General features: G+C 35.5%; 1 protein-coding gene across 1 annotated transcript in view; it reads right to left on the reverse strand.

The window, feature by feature from the left end:
* Positions 1 to 24,969, reverse strand: part of TMEFF2 (transmembrane protein with EGF like and two follistatin like domains 2) — a 259,387-nt gene that overhangs the window by 26,853 nt on the left and 207,565 nt on the right. The window contains exon 7 of the mRNA XM_059052960.2: positions 24,215 to 24,274. Coding sequence (XP_058908943.1) covers positions 24,215 to 24,274 — 60 coding nt within the window. The remainder of the gene's footprint in view (positions 1 to 24,214; positions 24,275 to 24,969) is intronic.

A 24,969-nucleotide genomic window follows, 5' to 3' on the forward strand; every position in this document is an offset into this window, starting at 1 on the left:
AAGACAAACTCCTTGCCCTCATGAAGTACACAAAAGAAGATAGAGAATAAAAAGGTAAAAACAAGAGTATATTAAAAAAATTCTGTTCTCATTCAATACTGTGAGGAAAATCAAACACTGTTGGTGGAGAGAATGCATGGGCTGCAAGTGGACATTAAGTAGAGTGGTCAGGCGGGGTTTCTCTTGAAAGATATGAAGGGTCCTGCCAGAGGAAGAGAACAGGGACAGACATCTTTAAGGGCACAGGAAAAGCTAAGGCTAAATAGTAAGCTTTAAACATAATTATACAGAAAAATAAGTTTGCAACAGGAAGGGCATTTTAAAATACAACTCTGAGGGTGAAATGACCCTTTCTTTGACATTCGTTTTAAGAAACATGAAGAAGGAAGGAATGGAGGAAGGGAGCAAAGGAGAGAAGCTACTGAGTGTTTCCATACTTTCCATTTGCTTCCAGGGCTCCTTGTTATGGGTCCCACTGTTCCCCGGGGATTTATTCTTGGTTGTCTTTGCTTTTCCCTCACCTGAGTTCCCTGACACCCCAAAGCTCAGCTTCTGTTTGAGGATGACCACATCATTATTTTCATTCCACTTCTCTCCAGACCTTTAGCCCCATGTGTTCACCTTTATGTAATGTCCTCGAATAAAACAGGTAAAAAATGACTCAATTATTTTGCCCCCAAATCTGTTTTTCTTCGTACTGTTTTCCCTCTCTTAGAGAATGGAACTATCATTCATCTAGGCAGCCAAGCAAAAAAACTTCACATTTTTCTTGATTCTCCCCTTCTCTTGACACTCATATCCAGTCAGTTGGCAAGTCTGATAACCTTTTAGCTCCTAAATGCACCCCTAATCTGTTTCTCCCTCTCTGCTGCCAACACCGTCAATGGCATTCATGCTTCATTGTTCTCTGGTTAACGCCACGTTCTCCTAACTCATTTTGCCTAATGTTCCTTCCCTCTCTAGCCTATTCTTTACTTTGCTGCCAGGTTTTGTTTTTTTCTTTTTTTAATAAGGCAACATGACATCAATCATTTAAGATACCTCAATGGCTCCCTACTGAGCAGAGGGTAAATTTCAGCTTTCCTTACAAACAAGAAAAGACTCTTGATTGAAGCTCCACATTGCCATTCCCATTTTAGCACCTTTGTTCCCCTTCCTCATCCTATGCTTCAGCCATTCCAGACTATTGGCCATTCCCTGCAAAATGCCTGTTTATCAAAGCCTTTTTGCCTTTTCAAATGCTGTTCCTTATGTCTATAATGCTCTTTTCTCTGCCCACCAATGTAAGCACCAACTTGTCTGTAACACCTCTGACTTCTCTTATTGCCAGTCATAGTCACTCCATCAGCTTGAGTCTCTACTCTTACATCAGCATCTCTGAGCTATACATGCTTCATTTCTAGAAAGGACTCATTATACCTCTCTCCCCAGGCAGGTTGTGAGGAAATATGACAACATGTGGTATACAGGTATATAATGCATGACATAAAGTAATGAAAAATAAATCTATTTTTCTACTATTTTCTATTATTTTATCTCTATTTCAGCACTCTTAATCCTTTATATTCTATTTACTGTAAAAAGCTATTTGAATAATTGTCATTTAGTATAAGAGTGCTTGTTAGAGTAACATGGCTCTCTGAATTTCAAGTGAGAGAGAGGCTTGGGTGTAGTTTGCCTCTGAATTCTCTTATTTATAAAAAGTCAAAACAAATATTATCAGGATCAGTAAGAAATTGATCAATTTTCATAAAAAAGTTCACTAATTAAAATTCTGCACTGCACCTTCCGGGTGAATAGATTTTTTGGGGGGTCTTGGGTTGTTTTGTCACATCTGTGACTTTGAAGTCCTGGATTCCACAGCCCGAGAACCCTTCACAGATGTCACAGTTAAATTCATATCACTTGATAGTGTCTGAAAATAACTGGCACTTTTCTAGGCTTAGAACTTACCATTTTGATGAGTTCGGGCAACAATGCTGACCATAGTAAGATTGGTTCTGAAGAGGCACTCTGCTAATTTGCTAATCGTTTTCAGGATTTTAACATATTTAGGCAGATTCTGGGGAAATTCATTGGACTCACAGACTGAGCTCTTTAGTCTGTGGCTTTATATGTCATCACTGTCTAAAGTAATAGAAGAGATGATTATCTGGAACAGACTTTGAGATCATCTATTCAAGGCCTATGATTTATAGATAAGCAAACTAATGCTCAGGGAGGTTATGGTCAAATCCAGGACCTAACACAGGTCTCCCTGGGGATTAGTGCACATTGCACATTAGTGCAATGACTAGAAAATCACAGGTGCCTTAAATCCCATTTCCGGGATTTTCCCACCTACATGGAAATACCTCTGTTATTTAAAGATACTGTAACCCATTTCAGAGGTGTTAGCGGAAGACAATGGAAACAGGTGAAAGGAAAAAAAAGTCAAAGAGAGTGGAGAAAGATTTATACTAGGTTTAAAATTATGTTAGATGTAAAATAGAAATGTTAAAATGATTTGAGATCAGTGAAAAATTTGACTTAGCTAGTTTTAGGGATTATGGCTTTTATACTGAGAATAATACATGAGATGTACCATCATATTGTTTAAGTTTCTGGATCATATTTTCCTACCAAAATTTCTATTTAATTTTAAATTTTGTATAGAACACAATATTCCTAGGCATTTGAGTGTTGACAATTTTATCAAAACAGATTTTCTTTAACCCCTTAATTTTAAAAGGTTTCTTTCCTTTGTAAGGTGTTGTTTTAACCTCTTGGAATCATTTCCCAAGAGAGAAATAACTGTGGAGTTTATAATGAAAGTCATTAGAAACCAGAATTCATTTACCGGAAATTAGATTGAAGTGGAACTTGAAGTAGACACAGGAACCCCAAACATCTTCATTTTCCATTAAGCATGAGGGGACATTGAGCAAAGAAATTTCTTGGTGAGAACTCTGGCCTAACTGTAGGATTCCACTGCCTCTTACATATTTGACAGATTCAAAAACATCCTACACCCTAATGCTCTAGCAGAAGGGGAATGACCAATAATAGACATTGGTACATCGGGATAATATGACAAATTGGAGGAACTGACAGGCAGGTGATGAATAATTTTAACATGACCCTAAAAATAGTGAAGGGAAGTTTGCACATTGACACTTCTCTAAAGGCAGATGGATATGCATGATCTGAGTTTTTAGACAGGTGTCAGGAATATTGATGGTTGGTATAGGAATGATCATTTTCTTGGCACTGTTGCTGTAGACAGTTTGCATGATTAATGATGCATCTTAGTCTTTTTTTCTCCTCAGGGCAGAAAGGGATATGAACCTTTGTCACCCCAAAGAATGTAAGAATTCTGCCTGCAGGGTAAGGCAGGAGAGCTTAAAGCACCTAAAAGCACCATTTTCTTTTGCGGGGGTGAAGAAATAGTAGTAAAATATATAAATGATCTTGACATATGAGATGACAGTGTTTGGTAGAATGATTATAACACACTTCTTATTAACAGGGTTCTACCCCAGGGTGGAGGAGTCTTGCATAGATCTGAACCGTGGAGTGCAGTAAGCCTGGGCTCTAATAAAACCAAAGCAAACTGAGGCTTTGGGATGGATCCGATCATATACAGGGCTTGAGTGAATATTTAAGGACCACTTTCAAAAGAAATAGTACAAGACCAACGGCAGGAAATAAGAGGTGAGATCATCTTCCTAATGTTTATATTCATTTCAGGTTTTCAGAGACAATTTTCTGATTCAAATCGATTCAATATTGTTTCTAAATGCTAAATCTACTGAGAAAGGGCTTTTCTTTTCCGAGAATAATACTGTTTGCTCGGGTTTTTAAAATGTCACATAGAGCAGTGAGTGAACTCAAGGCTCAAAATTAAATACAAAGTCTAATAATAGTTTGTAGATGTATTCTGCTAAGCTCTGAGCATCCCATCTACTAAAAACTATTATGGTAAATAAAGGTAAATACAAGCTATGGAGGTAAACTACAAAAGTTTTATTTCTTTCCTTTTTCTTTTTCAAGGAATAAAGGGCAACATTGGAATTCAAGTTCCAATGAAAAACCTTTGGTGATAAAACAAAACAAAACAAAACAAAACAGCAATCTATTTCTCCAAAGAAATTTAAATATAGAATAGAGGCTCATTTGTATAAGAGAAAGGGTAAGAATTTAATCTTCATGTACACAAATGATTAGATTATCTATTTCTTTATTTTCTATTTACTTGGAGAGAGGACAAGAGTTACAACTTAAAATCTCTGCTTTGCTGGTACTACAAATGCTTACATATGTATTTATGGATTAAATTCTCAATGGGTTAAACTCATATCCAAAATGTGAGTGATGGAGTGTGTCTTATCTGGAATAGGCCTTTAACAATTTTCTTTTTGAATTTTTATGATTCTTTTTTTTTTAAACATCTTTATTGGAGTATAATTGCTTTACATTGTTGTGTTAGTTTCTGCTGTCTAACAAAGTGAATCAGCTATACGTATACATATATCCCCATATCCCTTCCCTCTTGCGTCTCCCTCCCACCCTCCCTATCCCACCTCTCTAGGTGGACACAAAGCACTGAGCTGATCTCCTTGTGCCATGAGGCTGCTTCCCACTAGCTGTCTGATTTACATTTGGTAGTGTATATATGTCAGTGCTGCTCTCTCCCTTCGTCCCAGCTTACCCTTCCCCACCCCCATGGCCTCAAGTCCATTCTCTACGTCTGCATCTTTATTCCTGTCCTGCCCTTAGGTTCTTCAGAACCTTTTTTTTTTCTTAGATCCCATATATATGTGTTAGCATACGGTATTTGTTTTTCTCTTTCTGACTTACTTCACTCTGTATGGAAGACTCTAGGTCCATCCCGCCCCACAAATAACTCAATTTCGTTTCTTTTTATGGCTGAGTAATATTCCATTGTATATATGTGCCACATCTTCTTTATACATTCATCTGTCGATGGACACTTAGGTTGCTTCCTTGTCCTGTCTATTGTAAATAGTGCTGCAATGAACATTGTGGTACATGTCTCTTTTTGAATTATGGTTTTCTCAGGGTATATGCCCAGTAGTGGGATTGCTGGGTCATATGGTAGTTATATGTTTAGTTTTTTAAGGAACCTCCATGCTGTTCTCCATAGTTGCTGTATCAATTTACATTCCCACCAACAGTGCAAGAGGGTTCCCTTTTCTCCACACCCTCTCCAGCATTTATTGTATGTAGATTTTTTGATGATGGCCATTCTGACTGGTGTGAGGTGATACCTCATTGTACTTTTGGTATGCATTTCTCTAATTATTAGTGATGTTGAGCATCCTTTCATGTGTTTGTTGGCAACCTGTATATCTTCTTTGGAGATATGTCTATTTAGGTCTTCTGCCCACTTTTGGATTGGGTTGTTTGTTTTTATGATATTGAGCTGCATGAGCTGCTTGTATATTTTGGAGATTAATCCTTTGTCAGTTGCTTTGTTTGCAAATATTTTCTCCCATTCTGAGGGTTGTCTTTTCGTCTTGTTTATGGTTTCCTTTGCTGTGCAAAAGCCTTTAAGTTTCATTATGTCCCATTTGTTTATTTTTGTTTTTATTTCCCTTTCTCTAGGAGGAGGATCAAAATGAACCTTGCTGTGATTTATGTCATAGAGTGTTCTTCCTATGTTTTCCTCTAAGAGTTTGATAGTATCTGGCCTTACATTTAGGTCTTTAATCCATTTTGAGTTTATTTTTGTGGATGGTGTTTGGCAGTGTTCTAATTTCATTCTATCACATGTAGCTCTCCAGTTTTCCCAGCACCACTTATTGAAGAGACTGTCTTTTCTCCATTGTATATTCTTGCCTCCTTTATCAAAGGTAAGGTGACCATATGTGCATGGGTTTTCTCTGGGCTTTCTATCCTGTTCCATTGATCTATGCTCCTGTTTTTGTGCCAGTATCATACTGTCTTGATTACTGTAGCTTCGTAGTATAGTCTGAAATCCATGAGCCTGATTCCTCCAGCTCCGTTTTTCCTTCTTAAGATTGCTTTGGCTATTCGGGGTCTTCTGTGTTTCCATACAAACTGTGAAATATTTTGTTCTAGTTCTGTAAAAAATGCCACTGGTAGTTTGATAGGGATTGCATTGTATCTGTAGATTACTTTGGATAGTATAGTCATTTTCACAATGTTGATTCTTCCAATCTAAGAACGTGGCATATCTTTCCATCTGTTTGTATTGTCTTTAATTTCTTTCATCAGTGTCATACATTTCTGCATACAGGTCTTTTGTCTCCTTAGGTAGGTTTATGCCTAGGTATTTTATTCTTTTTGTTGCAATGGTAAATGGGAGTGTTTCCTTAATTTCTCTTTCAGATTTTTCATCATTAGTGTATAGGAATGCAAGAGATTTCTGTGCATTAATTTTGTATCTTGCTACTTTACCAACTTCATTGATTAGCTCTAGCAGTTTTCTGGTAGCATCTTTAGGATTCTATATGTATAGTATCACATCATCTGCGAACAGTGACAGTTTTACTTCCTCTTTCTGATTTGGATTCCTTTTATTTCTTTTTCTTCTCTGATTGCTGTGGCAAAAACTTCCAAAACTATGTTGAATAATACTGGTGAGAGTGGGCAACCTTATCTTGTTCCTGATCTTAGAGGAAATGGTTTCAGTTTTTCACCATTGAGAATGATGTTGGCTGTGGGTTTGTCACATATGGCCTTTATTATGTTGAGGTAGGTTCCCTCTATGCCTACTTTCTGGAGAGTTTTGATCATAAATGGGTGTTGAATTTTGTCAAAAGCTTTTTCTGCATCTATTGAGATGATCATATGGTTTTTCTCCTTCAGTTTGTTAAGATGGTGTATCACATTGACTGATTTGCATGTATTGAAGAATCCTTGCATTCCTGGGATAAACTCCAGTTGATTATGGTGTATGATCCTTTCAATGTGCTGTTGGATTCTGTTTGCTAGTATTTTGTTGAGGATTTCTGCATCTGTGTTCATCAGTGATACTGTCCTGTAGTTTTCTTTTTTTGTGACACCATTGTCTGCTTTTGGTGTCAGCGTGATGGTGGCCTCGTAGAATGAGTCTGAGAATGTTCCTCTGTCTGCTCTACTTTGGAAGAGTTTGAGAAGGATAGGTGTTAGCTCTTCTCTAAATGTTTGATAGAATTCGCCTATGAAGCCATCTGGTCCTGGGCTTTTGTTTGTTGGAAGATTTTAAATCACAGTTTCAATTTCAGTGCTTGTGATTTGTCTGTTCATATTTTCTCTTTCTTCCTGGTTCAGTCTTGGAAGGTTGTGTTTTATAAGAATTTGTCCATTTCTTCCAGGTTGTCCATTTTATTGGCATATAGTTGCCTATAGTAATCTCTCATGATCCTTTGTATTTCTGCAGTGTCAGTTGTTACTCCTCCTTTTTCATTTCTAATTCTGTTGATATAAGTCTTCTCCCTTTTTTCCTTGATGAATCTGCCTAATGGTTTATCAATTTTGTTTATCTTCTCAAAGAACCAGCTTTTAGTTTTATTGATCTTTGCTATTGTTTCCTTCATTTCTTTTTCATTTATTTCTTATCTGATTTTTGTGTTTTCTCTACTTCTACTAACTTTGGGGGGGTTTTGTTCTTCTTTCTCTATTTGATTTAGGTGTAAGGTTAGATTGTTTATTTGAGATGTTTCTTGTTTCTTGAGGTAGGAGTGTATTGCTATAAACTTCCCTCTTAGAACTGCTTTTGCTGCATCCCATAGGTTTTGGGTTGTCGTGTTTTCATTGTCATTTGTTTCTAGGTATTTTTTTATTTCCTCTTTGATTTCTTCAGTGATCTCTTTTTTATTTAGTAGTGTAATGTTTAGCCTCCTTGTGTTTGTTGTTTTTTTCCTGTAATTGATATCTAGTCTCATAGTGTTGTGGTAGGAAAAGATACTTGATACGATTTCAATTTTCTTAAATTTACCAAGGCTTGATTTTTTACTGAAGATATGATCTATCCTGGAGAATGTTCCATGAGCACTTGAGAAGAAAGTGTATTCTGTTGTTTTTGGATGGAATGTCCTATAAATATCAGTTAAGTCCATCTTGTCTAATGTGTCATTTAAAGCTCTTTTCCTTATTTAATTTCATCTTGGATGATGTGTCCATTGGTTAAAGTGAGGTGTTAAAGTCCCCTACTATGATTGTATTACTGTCAATTTCTCCCTTTATGGCTGTTAGCATTTGCCTTATGTATTAAGGTGCTCCTATGTTGGGTACATAGAGTACTTACAATTATTGTATCTTCTTGTTGGATTGATCCCTTGATCATTATGTAGTGTCCTTCTTAGTCTCTTATAATAGTCTTTATTTTAAAGTCTATTTGGCTGATATGAGAATTGCTATTCCAGCTTTCTTTTGATTTCCATTTGCATGGAATATCTCTTTCTTTCCCCTCACTTTCAGTCTGTATGTGTCCCTAGGTCTGAACTGGGTCTCTTGTAGACAGCCAATTTATGGGTCTTGTTTTTGCATCCATTCACTCAGTCTGTGTCTTTTGGTTGGAGCATTTAATCCATTTACATTTAAGGTAATTATCAATATGTATGTTACTATTACCATTTTCTTAATTGTTCTGGCTTTGTTTTTGTAGGTCTTTTCCTTCTCTTGTGTTTCCTGCATAGAGACATTCCTTTAGCATTTGTTGTAAAGCTGGTTTGGTCGTGCTCAATTCTCTTAACTTTTGCTTGTCTGTAAAGGTTTTGATTTCTCTGTTGAATCTGAATACGATCCTTGCTGGGTAGAGTAATCTTGGTTGTAGGTTTTCCCCTTTCATCACTTTAAATATGTCCTGCCACTGCCTTCTGGCTTGCAGAGTTTTTGCTGAAAGATCAGCTGTTAGCCTTATGGGGATTCCCTTGTATGTTATTTGTTGCTTTTCCCTTGCTGTTTTTAATATTGTTTTTTGTATTTAATTTTTTGATAGTTTGATTGATATGTCTTGGTGTGTTTCTCCTTGGTATCCTGTATGGGACTCTCTGCACTTCCTGGACTTGATTATTTCCTTTGCCATGTTAGGGAAGTTTTTGACTATAATCTCTTCAAATATTTTCTCAGACCCTCTCTTTTTCTCTTCTTATTCTGGGTCCCCTATAGTTTGAATGTTGGCGTGTTTAATGTTGTGCCAGACGTCTCTGAGACTATCCTCAATTCTTTTCATTCTTTTTTCTTTAGTCTGCTCTGTGATAGTTATTTCCACTATTTTATCTTCCAGGTTACTTATCCATTCTTCTGCCTCAGTTATTCTGCTATTGATTTCTTATAGAGGATTTTAAATTTCATTTATTGTGCTGTTCATCATTGTTTGTTTGCTCTTTAGTTCTTCTAGATCCTTGTTAATCATTTCTTGCATTTATTCTCTTTCCAAGATTTTGGTTCATCTTTACTATCATTACTCTGAATTCTTTTTCATGTAGATTGCATATTTCCTCTTCATTTGTTTGGTCTGGTGGGTTTTTACCTTCTTCCTTCATCTGCTGCATATTTCTCTGTCTTCTTATTTTGTTTAACTTACTGTCTTTGGGGTCTCCTTTTTGCAGGCTGCAGGTTTGTAGTTACCATTGTTTTTCGTGTCTGCCCCCAGTGAGTGAGGTTGGTTCAGTGGCTTGTGTAGGCTTCCTCATTGAGGGGACTGGTGCCTGTGTTCTGGTGGCTTGGGCTGGATCTTGTCTTCCTGGTGGGCCGGGCCACGTCCAGTGGTGTGTTTTGGGGTGTCTTTGAACTTAGTATGATTTTAGGCAGCCTCTCTGCTAATGGGTGGGGTTGTGTTCCTGCTTAATAGTTGTTTGGCATGGGCCGTCCAGCACTGGGTCTTGCTGGCCTTTGGGTGGAGCTGGGTCTTAGCATTGAGATGGTGATCTCTGGGAGAGCTCTCACCAATTGATATTACATGGGCCTGGGAGGTCTCTGGTGGTCCAATGTCCTGAACTTGGCTCTCCCACCTCAGAGGCTCAGGCCTGACACCGGGCCAGAGCACCAAGACCCTGTCAGCCACATGGCTAGGTACGTGGGGATTTTCTTGCCTTTTGGGAAGTCTGAGGTCTTCTGCCAGGGTTCAGTAGTTGTTCTGTAGGAGTTGTTTCAGTTGTAGATGTATTTTTGATGTATTTGTGGGGAGGAAGGTGATCTCCACGTCTTACTCCTTGGCCATCTTGAAGGTCCCCCCCTTTAACAATTTAAACTCATAATTTTTATTGGTATCCTGCTACATTCAAATTCTGTAAGAGAGTTCTCTTAACAGGGCTAAATCATATTACTTTACACTAATACAATTTTTACTCAAATTCTGAAACATTCTATACTTGTTGAGTACAATGAACTCTTACATTACTTAGGAACACATTGAGAGAAAAAAAGTCATTGTAACGATATGAATGGTTGCTCCAAATAGCCCTTGTGCTTTTAGAAATTAGAGCTTGAGCAAGATTTAAGCCAGTCAGTGGGGAACAGATCCACCTGGGGCATAAATTCAAAGCTTTATACATAGTCAAGGGAAGACTGAGTCTAACACAGACTTGCCTTCTTTTAAAAATTTTTAAATAACCCAATTATTAAGCTTATACACAGAAACAGGAAAATAGAAATCTAGAATCTAAAAATCTTCAGTTTGAATTTTTAAAAAATTAGATAAAATTATGCTATCCAAATGAAAGAATTGTTTCTATCTTGAAAACAATTAAAACTTTGATAACAACATAAAAAGCATGTTAGAATAAGAAGTATCCATGTCCTAAATTTGTGCTAATAATTCCTTATAACTACATAGTGAGTCTCATCTCACAAAAGGCTTTCATTTTCAAAACATGTGAAAAAAGCAGAAAAGATATAATCTTCATTTAAAGATTCTCAGAAAGTTTAGGAGACTTCCCCAGATCATATAACATTTATAAGTTGAGCAGGTAGGTTTAGAATTTAGGTCTTTTGACAACCTGTCCACAAAATCAAAACATTTCAGTAGGGAATTAACAAACTATATGCACAATAACATTCACTAAATAGGATTATAGAAACTTGTATGCTATTTCATTTGTCTATATCAGAAAGATTTACTTCATTTTTTTTCTTTAACATCTTTATTGGAGCATAATTGCTTTACAATGGTGTGTTAGTTTCTGCTTTATAACAAAGTGAATCAGTTATACATATACATATGTTCCCATATCCCTTCCCTCTTGCGTCTCCCTCCCTCCCACGCTCCCTATCCCACCCCTCTAGGTGGTCACAAAGCACCCAGCTGATTTCCCTGTGCTATGCGGCTGCTTCCCACTAGCTATCTATTTTACATTTGGTAGTGTATATATGTACATGCCACTCTCTCACTTTGCCAAAAGTTAAATGACTAACTTTTGGCATAAAACTAGTGTAGATGAAAAAAAAAAAAAAAATTCCCATCTTTTAGAGATACTCTCCTTCCAGAAAGGACAGCATAAGTTTTTCAAAACATTAACACATATATCTCAGGCAATTTATTTACCAACTCTTCCTTCTTAGATAGATAGAAAGATAGATAGATATTTTTGTTCCAGCATAAAGGCCAATGGTACACATACTATATGAATAGGTGGTAGTATAATGTAAGACAGAAAATAGCATTGCTGTGAAAGTTATTCATTTGTTTCAATACTCAAGTAATTACTGTAGCAAAGACTTGCTCATTTATCATTTCCTGTTGTCTTTGCTATTTTTCCAAGCTGTCTTTTTAAACAAATATCCTCATTGTCCTTGTTGTAAAACCAATAACTTTATTTCACTAGGTAAGACAGCAAACCAATGCAGCCGGGTTTACTCCCCATCCCAAAGAGGATCTGTGCCTGAGAGCCATTAAACAGTAATGCACATTGTTGTCCTTCCCTGAGGGAAGGGGCACAGTCTAGCTCAGTGCTAAGTTGCCATTTAAGACACATCTTCAGACTACCCTTCATTTTCGGCTCTGAAGGTTTTCATGAATACCTGAGATCTAAAGCCATATCAAGCATTTTGTTCCGTGAACAACACAACAATTTCAGCCTTAAGAATTGCTATTGGACACTTAAATAGAATTTAGCCAGTTAGTTTTAAATATATTCCTATGAATCAAGCTTTACAAAGATTTCTACTGTGGAAGTGCCAGATAATAAAAAGAAGCTTTAAAATGGTTTCCTCCTCAAAGAAAAGCATTAAAGATCTTTCAAACAGGCAATGTTTGGTTCAGCAATTTAGTCAAAATGTGTAAGGAGTAGCTAATATGAACACAAAGATGACACAGCTTTGAACAGCAGCAAAGCAGAGACCTGGGTTATTAGACTACTAGTTAGGAATACTGAATAAGATAACAGATCCAGTTATGATTAGGCGACTTTCCTCAGTAACTTATGATAATTAAGAGTATAACCTCCTTTTTAGCTGAATGCATTTTCATCATTCTGATAAGCCTTTTCAGAAACAGAGATTCCCTCTATTTGTAAAACTTTAAAGGACATTTCTATTTTATGGGACAACCATCATTTTAAAAAATGAGTGTGTATGTTTCAAACAGTGAAATGAAAAGAAACTTGGACTAAAGCAATGATCCTTGGTTTAGGATTGTACCTCCTCTTGGGGCACAGGAGAATTGAGAAATGTTTAGGGAGCTCAGATCTGGACTTCATAGTGCCACTTAATTTCTAGAACCTATGTACTATATACTTATCTATAATTTCTAATGCCATAAAGCAGGGTTTCCAAACCTTGACACTGTTAGCATTTAAGCTGGATAATTCTTTGTTGTGGAGACCTGTCCTCTGCATTGTAAGACGTTTAATTTAGCAGCATTCCTGGCTTCCACACACTACATGTAACTAACACCCCGTCTTCCCCAGACAATCAAAAATGTCTCTAGAAATTGTTAAATGTTGCCTCAGTTGAGAAACACTAATATAAGGTAATGGTCAACAACTTTCCCTCAAGTTCATAATTTTTGAACTTTTGATGATAGAATCCTAAATCTAGAAAGATATCATTATAATCTAATCTTATTTTCAAATTTTACTGATGAGAGAACTTAGGTTCTGCGAGGCTAAATACCTAAGTTTCGATGAGGTAGAATAGAGATGACACTAAGTCAAAAGTTTCCACATTCCTATTTCAGGCTCTTACCCCTATAAAATGCTCTTTGTAAGTTGTTTATTCTGAAATTAAAATGAAATTAAGAAATAAATATGGCTACCCATATCATTGGAGAATAGCCATGTAAAGAATCCAAAACAATGGTCAACACACATATAAGTTCTAGTTGATTTTGGAAAGAGCCAAGTGATCCTATTCCAGTGGTATTATTTTCCTGATATGATGATGATGATGACGATAATGATGATTATAATGAAGATGACAGTGGTTTTCTTAAAATAACATTACAGTTATCTGTGTTTCCTAATCACATACGAATTCATGGCTAATGTGAACAGCAAAGAAGCATAGTAAATTGTAGAAAGCAGTCAGCTTGAATGTTAGAATATAGTCCTGACTCTGTGCTTAGATAAGTGAGAGTTAGTGGCTGTCTATTATTGTTGATGGGCGCTCTGCTTACTATTAATTATTCTACATATAGAAGACAACGTGGACACTCTCTTAAAATTACCTTACAGATAAGTTTCCCTGGCCTACCTGGTGGTTCTGTCTCATGTTTCCATTGGTACATTTCATTAAAAATCAGAAACAAAGGCATATGTGCCAACTCTGGGGAAGGGTGAGTGGCTGGGCTTTGGGCATAGGAGTGAGATTTGCTCAAAGATTATTTCAAACAACCAGAAACCTTCAACTTCCCTAGGGCTCTTTAAATAATGGAAAAATAAATAGGAAAAAACCTTAGTGGTGCAAGAGTTGTAGAATAATTGTGACAGTACATGAACAGTCAATCCGCAGAAGTGAATTTGGATGTGTACTGCCTGACAAAACACTAATTGCCTGTTGGTTTAAACTCTGTAGACTAAAAACATGATCTTTCTGGAATACTTAATTTCTGGAGGACAAATGGAGCTTGTTTATAGGCTTCATTTTCTGAATGATTTTTAAAATTTATTCAAAAAAAATTTTTAGTTAAATAGACATTTATTTCTGTTATTAAATGAAATGCTCTTGGGAAGAGGTTTTCTGATGTGTGGCTGACACACACAGCTTTGAATCATAGAAAATGTGAAAGATTAAAAGCAATAGATTTTTCTTTTTAATTGGCCTGGAATATATATTACAGGAATATTATATAACACTACCAAACATTGATGATGCATTTACAACTCTCTGCAGAATCTTCCATCTCATTCTGTTTGGGGTAATTAATAAACTTGTTCTGTTTGTGTTTTATGAAATGAAACATTAACAGTGTCACCATAAAGGACATTTATTAACACAAATGCTAAGAATTATTTTAGGACATACCAAAAGATATTAAACTTGCTTTCCAAGATTTACTCATTTTTCTCAGTTATTGGTCAAACCTCTTTGGATTATATGTTAAGGAAGGGCTTTCAAAGCGAACTTTGTGTAAAAACGTTTGCAGCTTTCACAATGCAGAGGACCTATCAATCCAATATGGTTAATATTGATATTCATACCAATATTGTCATTTCTTGGGGGCTATTGGGAGAGACCCAAGAGGAACTCAGAAGCAGGGAGAACAGGATTGCCCTATGCTTTTCCAGAGCACTAGAATGCCTCAGAGTTATGAACTATGAACTGGCTTCTGGGAGAGCAGGTCTCAACTTTACTGTATCTAGGAAAATAGGTAGATTGGACAAGAACACTGAGAAATGGAAACTCAACAAAGGAGAGTTACATAGGCCGATAGTGTTTCTGTAAGCTCTAACCATGGAAGAGGAAGTCCTGGCCAAAGTCATTTATTATCTATATAAATGTGAGGACAGGATTATCTCTATTGTATAGCCTTTTTCATCAAGCTGTCTTAGCTTGATGCCTTAAACATCTAAAGAAAATATGCTCTATTCATGTTCACTAAGTGACCTCATTATAACTGGGCTTTTCAGAGAATTCAACTCTAAGAAGAGAATGTATTGGGCAGAGAACCAAATCCTCTAGGTAACTCTTTCTCATTGCAAATCCACACACAGACATTGAATTTGGCTAACCTCAGTTCACCGGGGAGCAACAGCTTACTCTTAGTGTGGTGAAAAGGTAGATTTCTGAGTCCACAAGTCCGAGAGATTTGTCATGAATTTACTCAGTATCCAGTTCTTGCCCTGCCTTGTCCCAGTTCTCCATCTCCACCGAATCATCATCTCTATGATGTGCTGCCCTTGTTGGTTCTCTGCCCTTGACTAAACTTATCTCTGTGCCCCCAACTTCCAACCACTTCCCAGAGCTCACCTGTAACTGTGCTCCATGATTGGCAAATTCCCCTCTATCCTCAGATGCTTCACTGAAATTCTCACCTCTCTGCTTGCATACTGAAGCACTAGCTTTCCCTGAGAATACCAAGTCCCTTCAGCTTTCTCACAAGGTGGCCATATTCTCTACCCTTCTCCTCCACTCCCCCATCTCAGGACTCAGAGGTGAGGATGGGGTGCTGTCCTCTTTGGTCCTCATTACTATTTTCAGGTTACTGGGCCACCACTTCCCTCAAGCCTTATCACTGATTTTCATACACCTTTATGCCTGGGGTTTGTCTCATAAGTCAGATTTCTCTTGATTACATTTGAGTTCAAACTAAAAGTCTGAGCGTTTTCCAAATGAACAACTAGAGGGAATAAGCTATGACCCATGAAACAAGTAGCAGTGTTTAGAAATGCAATTTCTCTGAGAGATTTTAGTTTCACAGATATTTAAAAATATTTTTAGTTGATTATGTTTGTACATAGTCTCAAATTGTCAAGATGTGAGAACTGAATTTTTAATGTGCTTGATAATGTGGGTTCATATATTTGGGGCATGTCAAACTCATTAACAAAAGCAGCAAATCAAAGCGCTCTGGATATTTTGGGGTTTTTTTGAAACTGCTTGAATTCTATATATTGGTTTTATGGAGAACTATGTGTCTTGAAATTATACAGAGTGATTGGACATATCCTACTCTTCTTTCAGTTTCACACCTTCTACCCATAATCATACTACTGTTCCTTAGGAATGGAAATAATATGTTTGAGGTAAAAAGGTAAACCATGGTGGAGATTTATATCACTTTCACCAGTGATATCTAGATGTTTGCCTCTTATGCCAAGAAGACTTGTTTTTCCTTGATGATCCTTTTTTGTTGAAAATATTTGTTCTGACTTTAATGCTTTCCCTAAATGTTTTGCACAGAAATAAGTTCTTATATACCACATTCCTGTTATTTTTCCTTGATACCTCTCCATCACTATGGTCACCCATTACACAGGTTTTCTTTTAAATAATGAATGTGTAGGTCCTTCAAACATACACTGTGGGGTATAAATGACTAATTTAAAGCTCAACTGGAAAAGAAATATAAGTGATATCATGATCTTGCAGTTCTTGCAAATGTTATGTCCTCATTAAATTCCTGTTTGAACCTCATGTTATAATAATCTGGTGACCCTGTTATTTTTAAATGCTCAAAATATACCATACATAACATTATGTTGACTGGAGGAAAACTGAAAAAAAAAATGGCCACGTGAAAAATTTCACATACTGAGGTGTCGAAGACATAAATGGTAGGTGCTCAATAAATATTTCTTTATAGGTGAATTAAAAAATCAGCCAAAGTATCTCGCAAAAAGTTGTTATATGACTTGGGTTGGAAAAAGATAAACCTTTTGTAATTTTATGACCTCATAAATGACAATATATGTATAAAAACTCTGAACAACATACATGAACAGACCATATCCCATACACTGTGTTACATTTCCCATAAAAATAAATTCTTTTCAGTTGTCAGACCAAAAGAAAAAGAACAGCAATAGCTAGCTCACTTGTTGCTTGCTAATGCCTTATGTAACATCTTTTAATTCAAACTTCAACCCTGTGGAAGTAGGCTTATTATTTCCATTGAACAGATGAAGAAACTGAGGCTCAGAATGGTCAACTAATTGGTTCAAGGTTAAATAATCAGTGATAGCATGACCAGTGTTTCAACTCAGCCCTGTCTGATTTTTAATGGCTTTAACCACTAAACTGGCTGCCACACCTTTATGGAAGAGAAAAGTAGGTAAGTAACACCTCCTGGTGAACAATTTGTTTCAGAAAGGAGCGTTTCAAATAGGAAAAAGTGCACATAAATGATGCAGGATTCACTTAAGAACTGGGGCATAAACACAAAGTTTTCCAGAGTGTCTAGCAGGGCCCAAGGCAACTCTTCAGTAGAAAACCTTCATCTGTATTGCAAATACTATTTCTGTGTTTATCTATAACCATGAACATAACATCATATTACAGATGACTGGCTACATGATTTTATGGGGAAAACAATGAAAGCACAGAAGTTCAAGAGAGCAGGAAAAATTGTGAGTTAGAGTTCATAGAAAGCTTTATGAATTTTGCAGCATTCTAAAGTAAATCCCAGAGGGGAAAATACTCGAATTGAGACACTTTCCCCCAGAAATGTTGAGAAAATCTTGACATCTTAATTCATTTCCTGAGCTTAAATATTCTAGGCCAGTCTGGTGGCACTGTAATGGCCTGGGCAAACATTTTTATTTATTTCACTGTTGATACCAATATTTGTGCTACAAGCTGCTGCCTGCATTTGCTGCTATTTATTTATTTCCTACAGATCAAATTATTGGCCTAGACATAACATGCTTTCCCGTGAAGTGCTCCTTGTGTTCACGAGCAAATGGAAAAAGCTTCCATTTTAAATGCAGATTTTTGCCACAAGACTGAATTAATTTGTATTATAAATATGATACGTGGGCTTCCCTGGTGGCGCAGTGGTTAAGAATCTGCCTGCCAATGCAGGGGACACGGGTTCAAGTCCTGGTCCGGGAAGATCCCACATGCTGCAGAGCAACTAAGACCGTGAGCCACAACTACTTAGCCTGTGTTCTAGAGCCCACGAGCCACAAGTATGGAGCCCACGCGCCTCATCTACTAAAGCCCGCGCGCTCTAGAGCCTGCGTTCTACGACAAGAGAAGCCACCACAATGAGAAGCCTGTGCCCCACAACAAAGAGTAGCCCCCGCTCACTGCAACTAGAGAAAGCCCGCATAGCAGCAAAGACCCAATGCAGCCAAAAACTAAATAAATGAATAAATAAATAAATTTATTTTAAAAAAATATGATACGTAACCACTTGCTATTCATGTCTATATATGTATAGTGGAAGAGCAATTGAGGCAAACAGTAAATAAATCAAGCAAGTGCCCTATTTGCATGGGTGTCTGGTCAATATGTCAAAATGCTGTGTCCAGCTCCAGGTCAGCCACTTAGCTTCTTTGAGCCTCAATTTTATTCCCCCTAGTATTTGTAACCCTGTTTTATTGAATTGACATTAGAGCAGATAAGGTAATGTGAATGGATCTTTGTAAAACTACAAAGTATCACACACACAATTTTCTATTTATGTAGGATTACTTGGTAACAAATCCTGTTCTCTTTGGCTTCTCTTGTGTATATGGATAAATAGGACACAGGAGAGGAGAATTTTAAAACCAAACAATACAGTGCCTATAATATATAGACATAAGTTCAAAGAGAAGAGTAACTCTTTGGAGCATCTCACAGCAATGGGGATATCATGGTGAAACATTTTTGACTCTGGAACTCACAAGGGGTTAACCTTTAAGGTGCAGAGTGCATCCCAAAACATCTAAGAATGTTAGGTAGTGACACTTCTCCCCTGATCCCTGACCGTTGACATTTTGCTGGTTTCTGAAATTAGCGATGATGGTTTGAACCTTAGCTGTATCTAATCTTTTTACTTACTCTTCCTGAACCTCCATTTTTCACCTGTCAAACGCATATAATATCTGCCTCACATTTCAGTTGTTAAGACTGAAGGAGACAATACATGTGAAAAGCCTTTGTAAATTGCAATGGCTTCTACAGAGAACAAGTTATTATGACAATTCACTTAGGCTATCTAGATACCCTTTCAAGATGTCAGTTTCCTCTTAGTGTGGAGAAATGGGTTGATGGAATAATAATAGGATGGATGGAATTTGGTTTAGATGTGTATTTCTGGTTACTTTCTTCCATATTTCAGACCTGAGCTTAATATCTAAATTATTGCTTAAAGATAAGGAAAAGGTTTCTAAAGAGAACATTTCCTAAAAGTTAATCCTGCCTAAATATTATAAAAAATTGTGAATAGCCACACTGTAATGTACATCAAGTAAACACATGGACTCCATGCATATCTGTACCTAGACTCAGAGGTAGGGAGACCCTGGCTCCCTCCCAAGAGTGGGAATGACTCAGGGCTTACTTTTCTCATTAAAAGCTAATAAAAACGGGAAGTTTCTCTTCCCATATTCGGGCTGTAATCTAACATATTCTGTATCTTTACTCAAGCTTTCTGACTGTTCTATTATCCAGTTCCTGTTGAACCTATAGATACATGAGGAAGACAGACTGAGCGTGCTTTCTCTCACAACCATTTTCCTCAGTATTCTGGGTTATCTTTTTCCAATTTGAAAATATACAGAAATGTAACTCATAACTTTAGTCTGCCATAGGAACTCTATCATTGAGTTATACATATTTTAATGCTATGCTCTAGAATGTTATCAAAAATTGATTTTTAAAAATCCCCAGCTATATGAAGAGCCTCTTGGCATATTTTGTAAAAATCACTGTTGAAGATCTTATCCATTCTATATTTTCCAGTGATGCCTTATAAAGAGATCTATGCTAAATATTTCCTTTAGAATTTAGTTCTGGAGAAACTTTGTCTTTGGTCTCTGAACTGAGTATTTATTTTTATCAGACAATAAAAGACCTAAGTTCCATTTTAGCAGAGATCTCAGTTGATATATTCACCTTTGTAAAGCCCAGGACAGCAGAGTGTGTATGGCAGGGACTCTGAAAATATTTGTTGAATGTATTGATTCAATCATAATTTCTCTTTTTATATTGGTTGCAAGAATGCTTAGGGCTAAATGCAATAACGATAATAGTCTATGTTGCCAATATGTTTATTTTCCTCAATAGTTCTGCTTTTATATTTTCAATTTTTCTTTAAAAATTTTGTTGAATATATTTTAATTATAAGTCACTGCAAATAGTTTTGGAAACTGGTACAGAATGGCATTTAAAAATATATTTTATTTTCTAGATGATAAAACACAGACTAATTTAACTACATGACTGTTTTGCTTGTTTGTTTTTTTTACATCTAATAACTTATAAAGTCAAGTATATTTTTGCCAGAAAAAATATATAGCCACTTTTATGAAGAATGACCAGACTTTTAGACAGAAAAGCAACCCAATCAGAAAATACACATACCAGATGAAAAAAAACAAAAGGGTTGCACTTCATGTTTTTTTCATTATAAGACATGAGGGAATATATGTATATATATTTTTTTTTAAAGAAAATGTTGCAAATTTCAAGAGGTATAAAACATTTTCTATTTAAAAACTTCCAGAAGGAAAGTTTAATATTAGCATTTTTAAACAATGGAAATCCCTGAAAACCTTAGCTTTGTGGTTTTATAATATTGTGTTCTCTGAACCTTTCTGTGAGTGAAGAGAAAGACCTAAATCTAAGCCCGTCTTAGATTGATGAAGGGAGAATAGCATTAAGTGGCTTGTTTAGCTCATCAGACAGGGATCCTGTCTGCCTTGAAACAAAGAGATCCAAAGCTCTTGATTCAGGACTCACTAATGCCTTGGGCCTCATTAAAGGAGAGAGGGCAAAATAGAGACAAAGTCAGACACAATCGGAAAGTAATTCTGGCAGGGATAATTTGGCAAATTCTTTGGTTTCCTAGCATCCACTTCAGTTATGTGCCTATGAGGCTCATGGAATTCACAGCTCTGCATAAATTCAGTCAAGCTCTAATCACGTTAGGGGAGTGGCTCTCTTAGTTTGCATTTATTTTTTTGTAAATTAGCCCCTGCTTGTCCTTACTTGGAGTCTCTCTTTTTAAAATGATATAAAAAATGAGACACAGCATATTTATTTTTAGATTTAAGCTTTCTTTAAAGTATGTTTCCATTTTTGTAATCAGAAATATATGTTCCTGTATTAATAGCTGCAAGATAGGCTCAAAGGGAAAAAAGGGCTGGGAGGGGGGAAGCTAAAAGTTTTAAAACTATAGTATTAAGGACATGTAAGGGGGAAAATGAGAGTGCTTTAAAGTTTGTACTTCCCTGTGGTGGGAGAGCGCATGAATGTTTGTTCAACAAGGGAAGTGACTGACATTAAATTAGCTGTGAGCAGGAAGCAAACTTCCAGGAACCGTGAAGTTTTATTTCCTGTTTTCCCTCCTTGGGGAGTTTTGAGCATGTGGAACAGAAATTAAGAGGACAATGACATACTGAGTCTCCATTTGGTTCCTTTTACTTTATTCCAAAGTTTGAGTCCCAAAATTCAGGAAAATTCAAATACTACTGGAAGCCTGGAAATGCTGAGGGACCTGACTGTTATTTAAATAATGTCTAAAAAAGGGTATATATTGCATTTTAATAAGATCATCGATGAAGATAGACATATAAATTAAATCCAGGGGAATTTTAAAGTGTGCAATCAATGTTTAATTAGAGAGTGCAAGCTTCAATTGACATTATCTTTGTTCCTGTCTAAAATTTGGATTTCAACAAACATGTATTTTTAAACTTTACTTTTATCTCAGAAGTTTTTCTTTGGGATCTACTAGATAAATCTGATGTCAAATTAGAACATCTTGGACAACACTGAGTGTCTAGATAGTTTTCATTTGCATGTATTTAAAAACACATTCTCACGTTCAATAAAGACCTAAGATAGGAAACAATGTCAATTAAAAGCATCAACACTGAAGATCAGAGATGATCTGTTTGAAACCAAACTCAAATATAAAATATTTTTTGGACTAAAAGTTCAACTCCCCAAACTCTTTGAAAATGGACAAACCGTTAATATGCAATATGCATAATATAGAGAGAATGGCAAACTCCATTATATTTATTGCTGCAATTTTATAAATGCAAATATATTTGCACATTGATGCTAATCAACTTGAAGAGTTCTTTGTCTCAGGGACAAAATTCTCAGGGAGATGTTTAATTCTGTTGTGAGCTCAGTAGAGAAGATATTCACAATATGTTACATTTATGAAGATTTTTTTCAAAATGAATTACTTTGCAAAACAGGTATAAATGTACTTTAAGTGCAGTGTGTAAGTTAATCCTTGTATAAAAGTGAGAGCCCTGTACAATTTCCAAATATTTTAGGCTACAGTAAAATTAAATATGTCAGGTAGTGACTTAAAATGCCAATATATAGTTATTATTTTTAATAAAATATAGAATTTAAATTTTATATCATTTAAAATTTTAAATATATGCTCTTAGCTTCAGACCTCAATTTTTCATTATTATCTTTTATCACTTTTAATATTTTCCTGTAGATCAGCATATTCCCAAGCGCATTCTTGGTGACACTAGTAGTGAAAAATGTGCCACAAAAAATGTGCTATTCATTTAATAAGTTTGATAAAAGCTATGTATTATTAGGAATTATTCATAATTATTTTAGGTATGATAATGACAGTTTTATTTAAAAAGGGTTAATCTTTTAGAGATGCAAGCTGAAGTATTTATGAATAAAATAACAAAATTTCTGGAATTATTTCCACATATTTTGAAAGTGGAGAAGGATGGGTGTGGAGATGGGGCTAGGTTAGCCATGGGTTGATATTACTCAGTTTTAGTGATGAGTACATGGGGGTTCATTTTACTATACAGCCTATGTTTGTGTGTATTTTGTATGTATTAGAAATTCTGCACAATAAAACATAAAAAACATTAAATAAATAAAAGATGCACATCTCTTAAAAATTTTACAGTGCATATAAGAGCCATGAAGAGTTTTGGTAAAAAATTCATTTGTTTACCTGGACTCTTCCCAAACCTACTGACCATGGACTCTTCTTTTCAAGGAACACCTATTAATATCTCTCCTGGACACTTTGGGAACAACCATACAATATCTACGTAGAACTAATGTTTTTTCATGTATCATCATCCACGATAACTCTAGACTCCTACCACATGAAAATTTTATTTACATTGTTGAAAATCATTAAGATAAAAATGGAAAATTAAAAAAAAGAATCCTTTTGTTATTTCCAAATTCTGAAATGTTTGAGGTATCTATGAGTAAAACATCTGATTGACTAACTTTAAAAAGTTTCATCAAGATTTATCATGTATATAAATATAATGGCAGAAATAGTGTTAAAGGAAGTGCAATTTCAAACAAGTGAATAGTAGTCCATACTTCAAAAGATAAGCAGTTTTTGATTGAATATTAGCCATAAATCTAGTTATAAATGTTTAATAGCTAAATGGAAAACTGCTTTTTTTAAAAAAAAAACTGCTTATCTTATCAACCTCAATAATTTTTATTATATTTTTTATCCTAAATTTCTATGAAATTTAAGAATCTGTTAAAATCTTATTTGAATACCCATAAGTTATTTCTCACTCAGGAAAACTATATTAGGTAAAAATATTCCTCAAAATAATATTCTGTAATTGCTAAATAAGATTTACATGTCTATATTAAATGCTTTATAATTTTGCATGTGTCAGAGTATAATTTTACTCTGTATAATTTTGCATTTTAGGTTCTAGAATTTTATTATTTTTTAAAATAAATTACCTATACCTTTTTAACTTTGCATCAAAATAGACAACTTGTATTACTATTTATAGATGTCCTTTCTTTCTAAACTTTTTTATTGTTGACTTTTATAAAAATTCAAACAAGAACATTTGCATTAATTATAATATACTGCCAAAAATTGCATTAATTTCCACTGATGCCCATTAATTTGATAAATGTTTTGTCATTTGTACCGTTTGCACTGTCAAAACAAGTTAATTATATCTTACTGACATTTTTGACAATTGCTTTAACTGTGGCAAAAAAAAAGTGTCTTATTTGCTTCGACAAAAATTCAGTCTTGTCTATTGAAAATTTGAACTAAGTAAGAGAAGATTAGCACATGTCAGAATTCTTGCAAGTTCAGCTTAGTATCAGTGGTAAACAGTGGTTCCCCAGAACTCTTTAATAGCAGTGCTCATATTTTGTAGTAGAAAATATTACATACCTGTATAATCTGTTCTTGCATAATGCCCATCTTCAGATTTAGTAGCTGTAGTTGTGTTATCTGTGTTAAAAAATTAACAATAAAGATTAACTGTTTCCTAGATATCCTTTTAACAGTATCTTCACTACAATTAAGGAATTTTCAACTATATTTCTAAGCAGTCTTTATACAAAGCAGATTTACAAGGTCAATTTCTGTTTGAGAGTGAATAATAGAAGGATATAATAAAAAAGAAGGATATAGGCTTTCTAAGGTTTAGGGCAAGGAGAAGGTTCACAGTTATAACTGAGATAAGTTGGGTAAAAGAATAACCAATCAAAAATGAAATATGTTTGTTTCTGAACAAGAAACAAAATAGAACGTTCCAGTACATACTGCTTATAAAAATGTACTTGAAATATTTCTGTTGAGTCAATACCTAAAAGTGGTGTGATTTGCTTTTGATTTCAAGGTTGTCTAATAAACTTTAGATTCTTTGCTAAAAATGATTTTCACTTTCTTTTTTCCCTGTGCAAGGAGTATATCTGCTATCTTCTGAATATTGGCCTCTGGGTTGATGACACTGTGAAGATACAGTCCCATTATATAGAAAAAACTATGGACTGTTGCCAATAGGCCCTCAAACTCCTATAATCACCACAATTGCTGCAGTAAAATTTACTGCCCATTGAAAGTCAGAATTGTCTTTCAAAAATGAAGCTGCTGCCTAATAAGGAGTTATCTCCACTTTTCATTTCTACACAAAGACTAAAGAC

Source organism: Kogia breviceps, chromosome 2, assembly GCF_026419965.1.
Source record: "Kogia breviceps isolate mKogBre1 chromosome 2, mKogBre1 haplotype 1, whole genome shotgun sequence".
NCBI lineage: Eukaryota > Metazoa > Chordata > Mammalia > Artiodactyla > Physeteridae > Kogia > Kogia breviceps.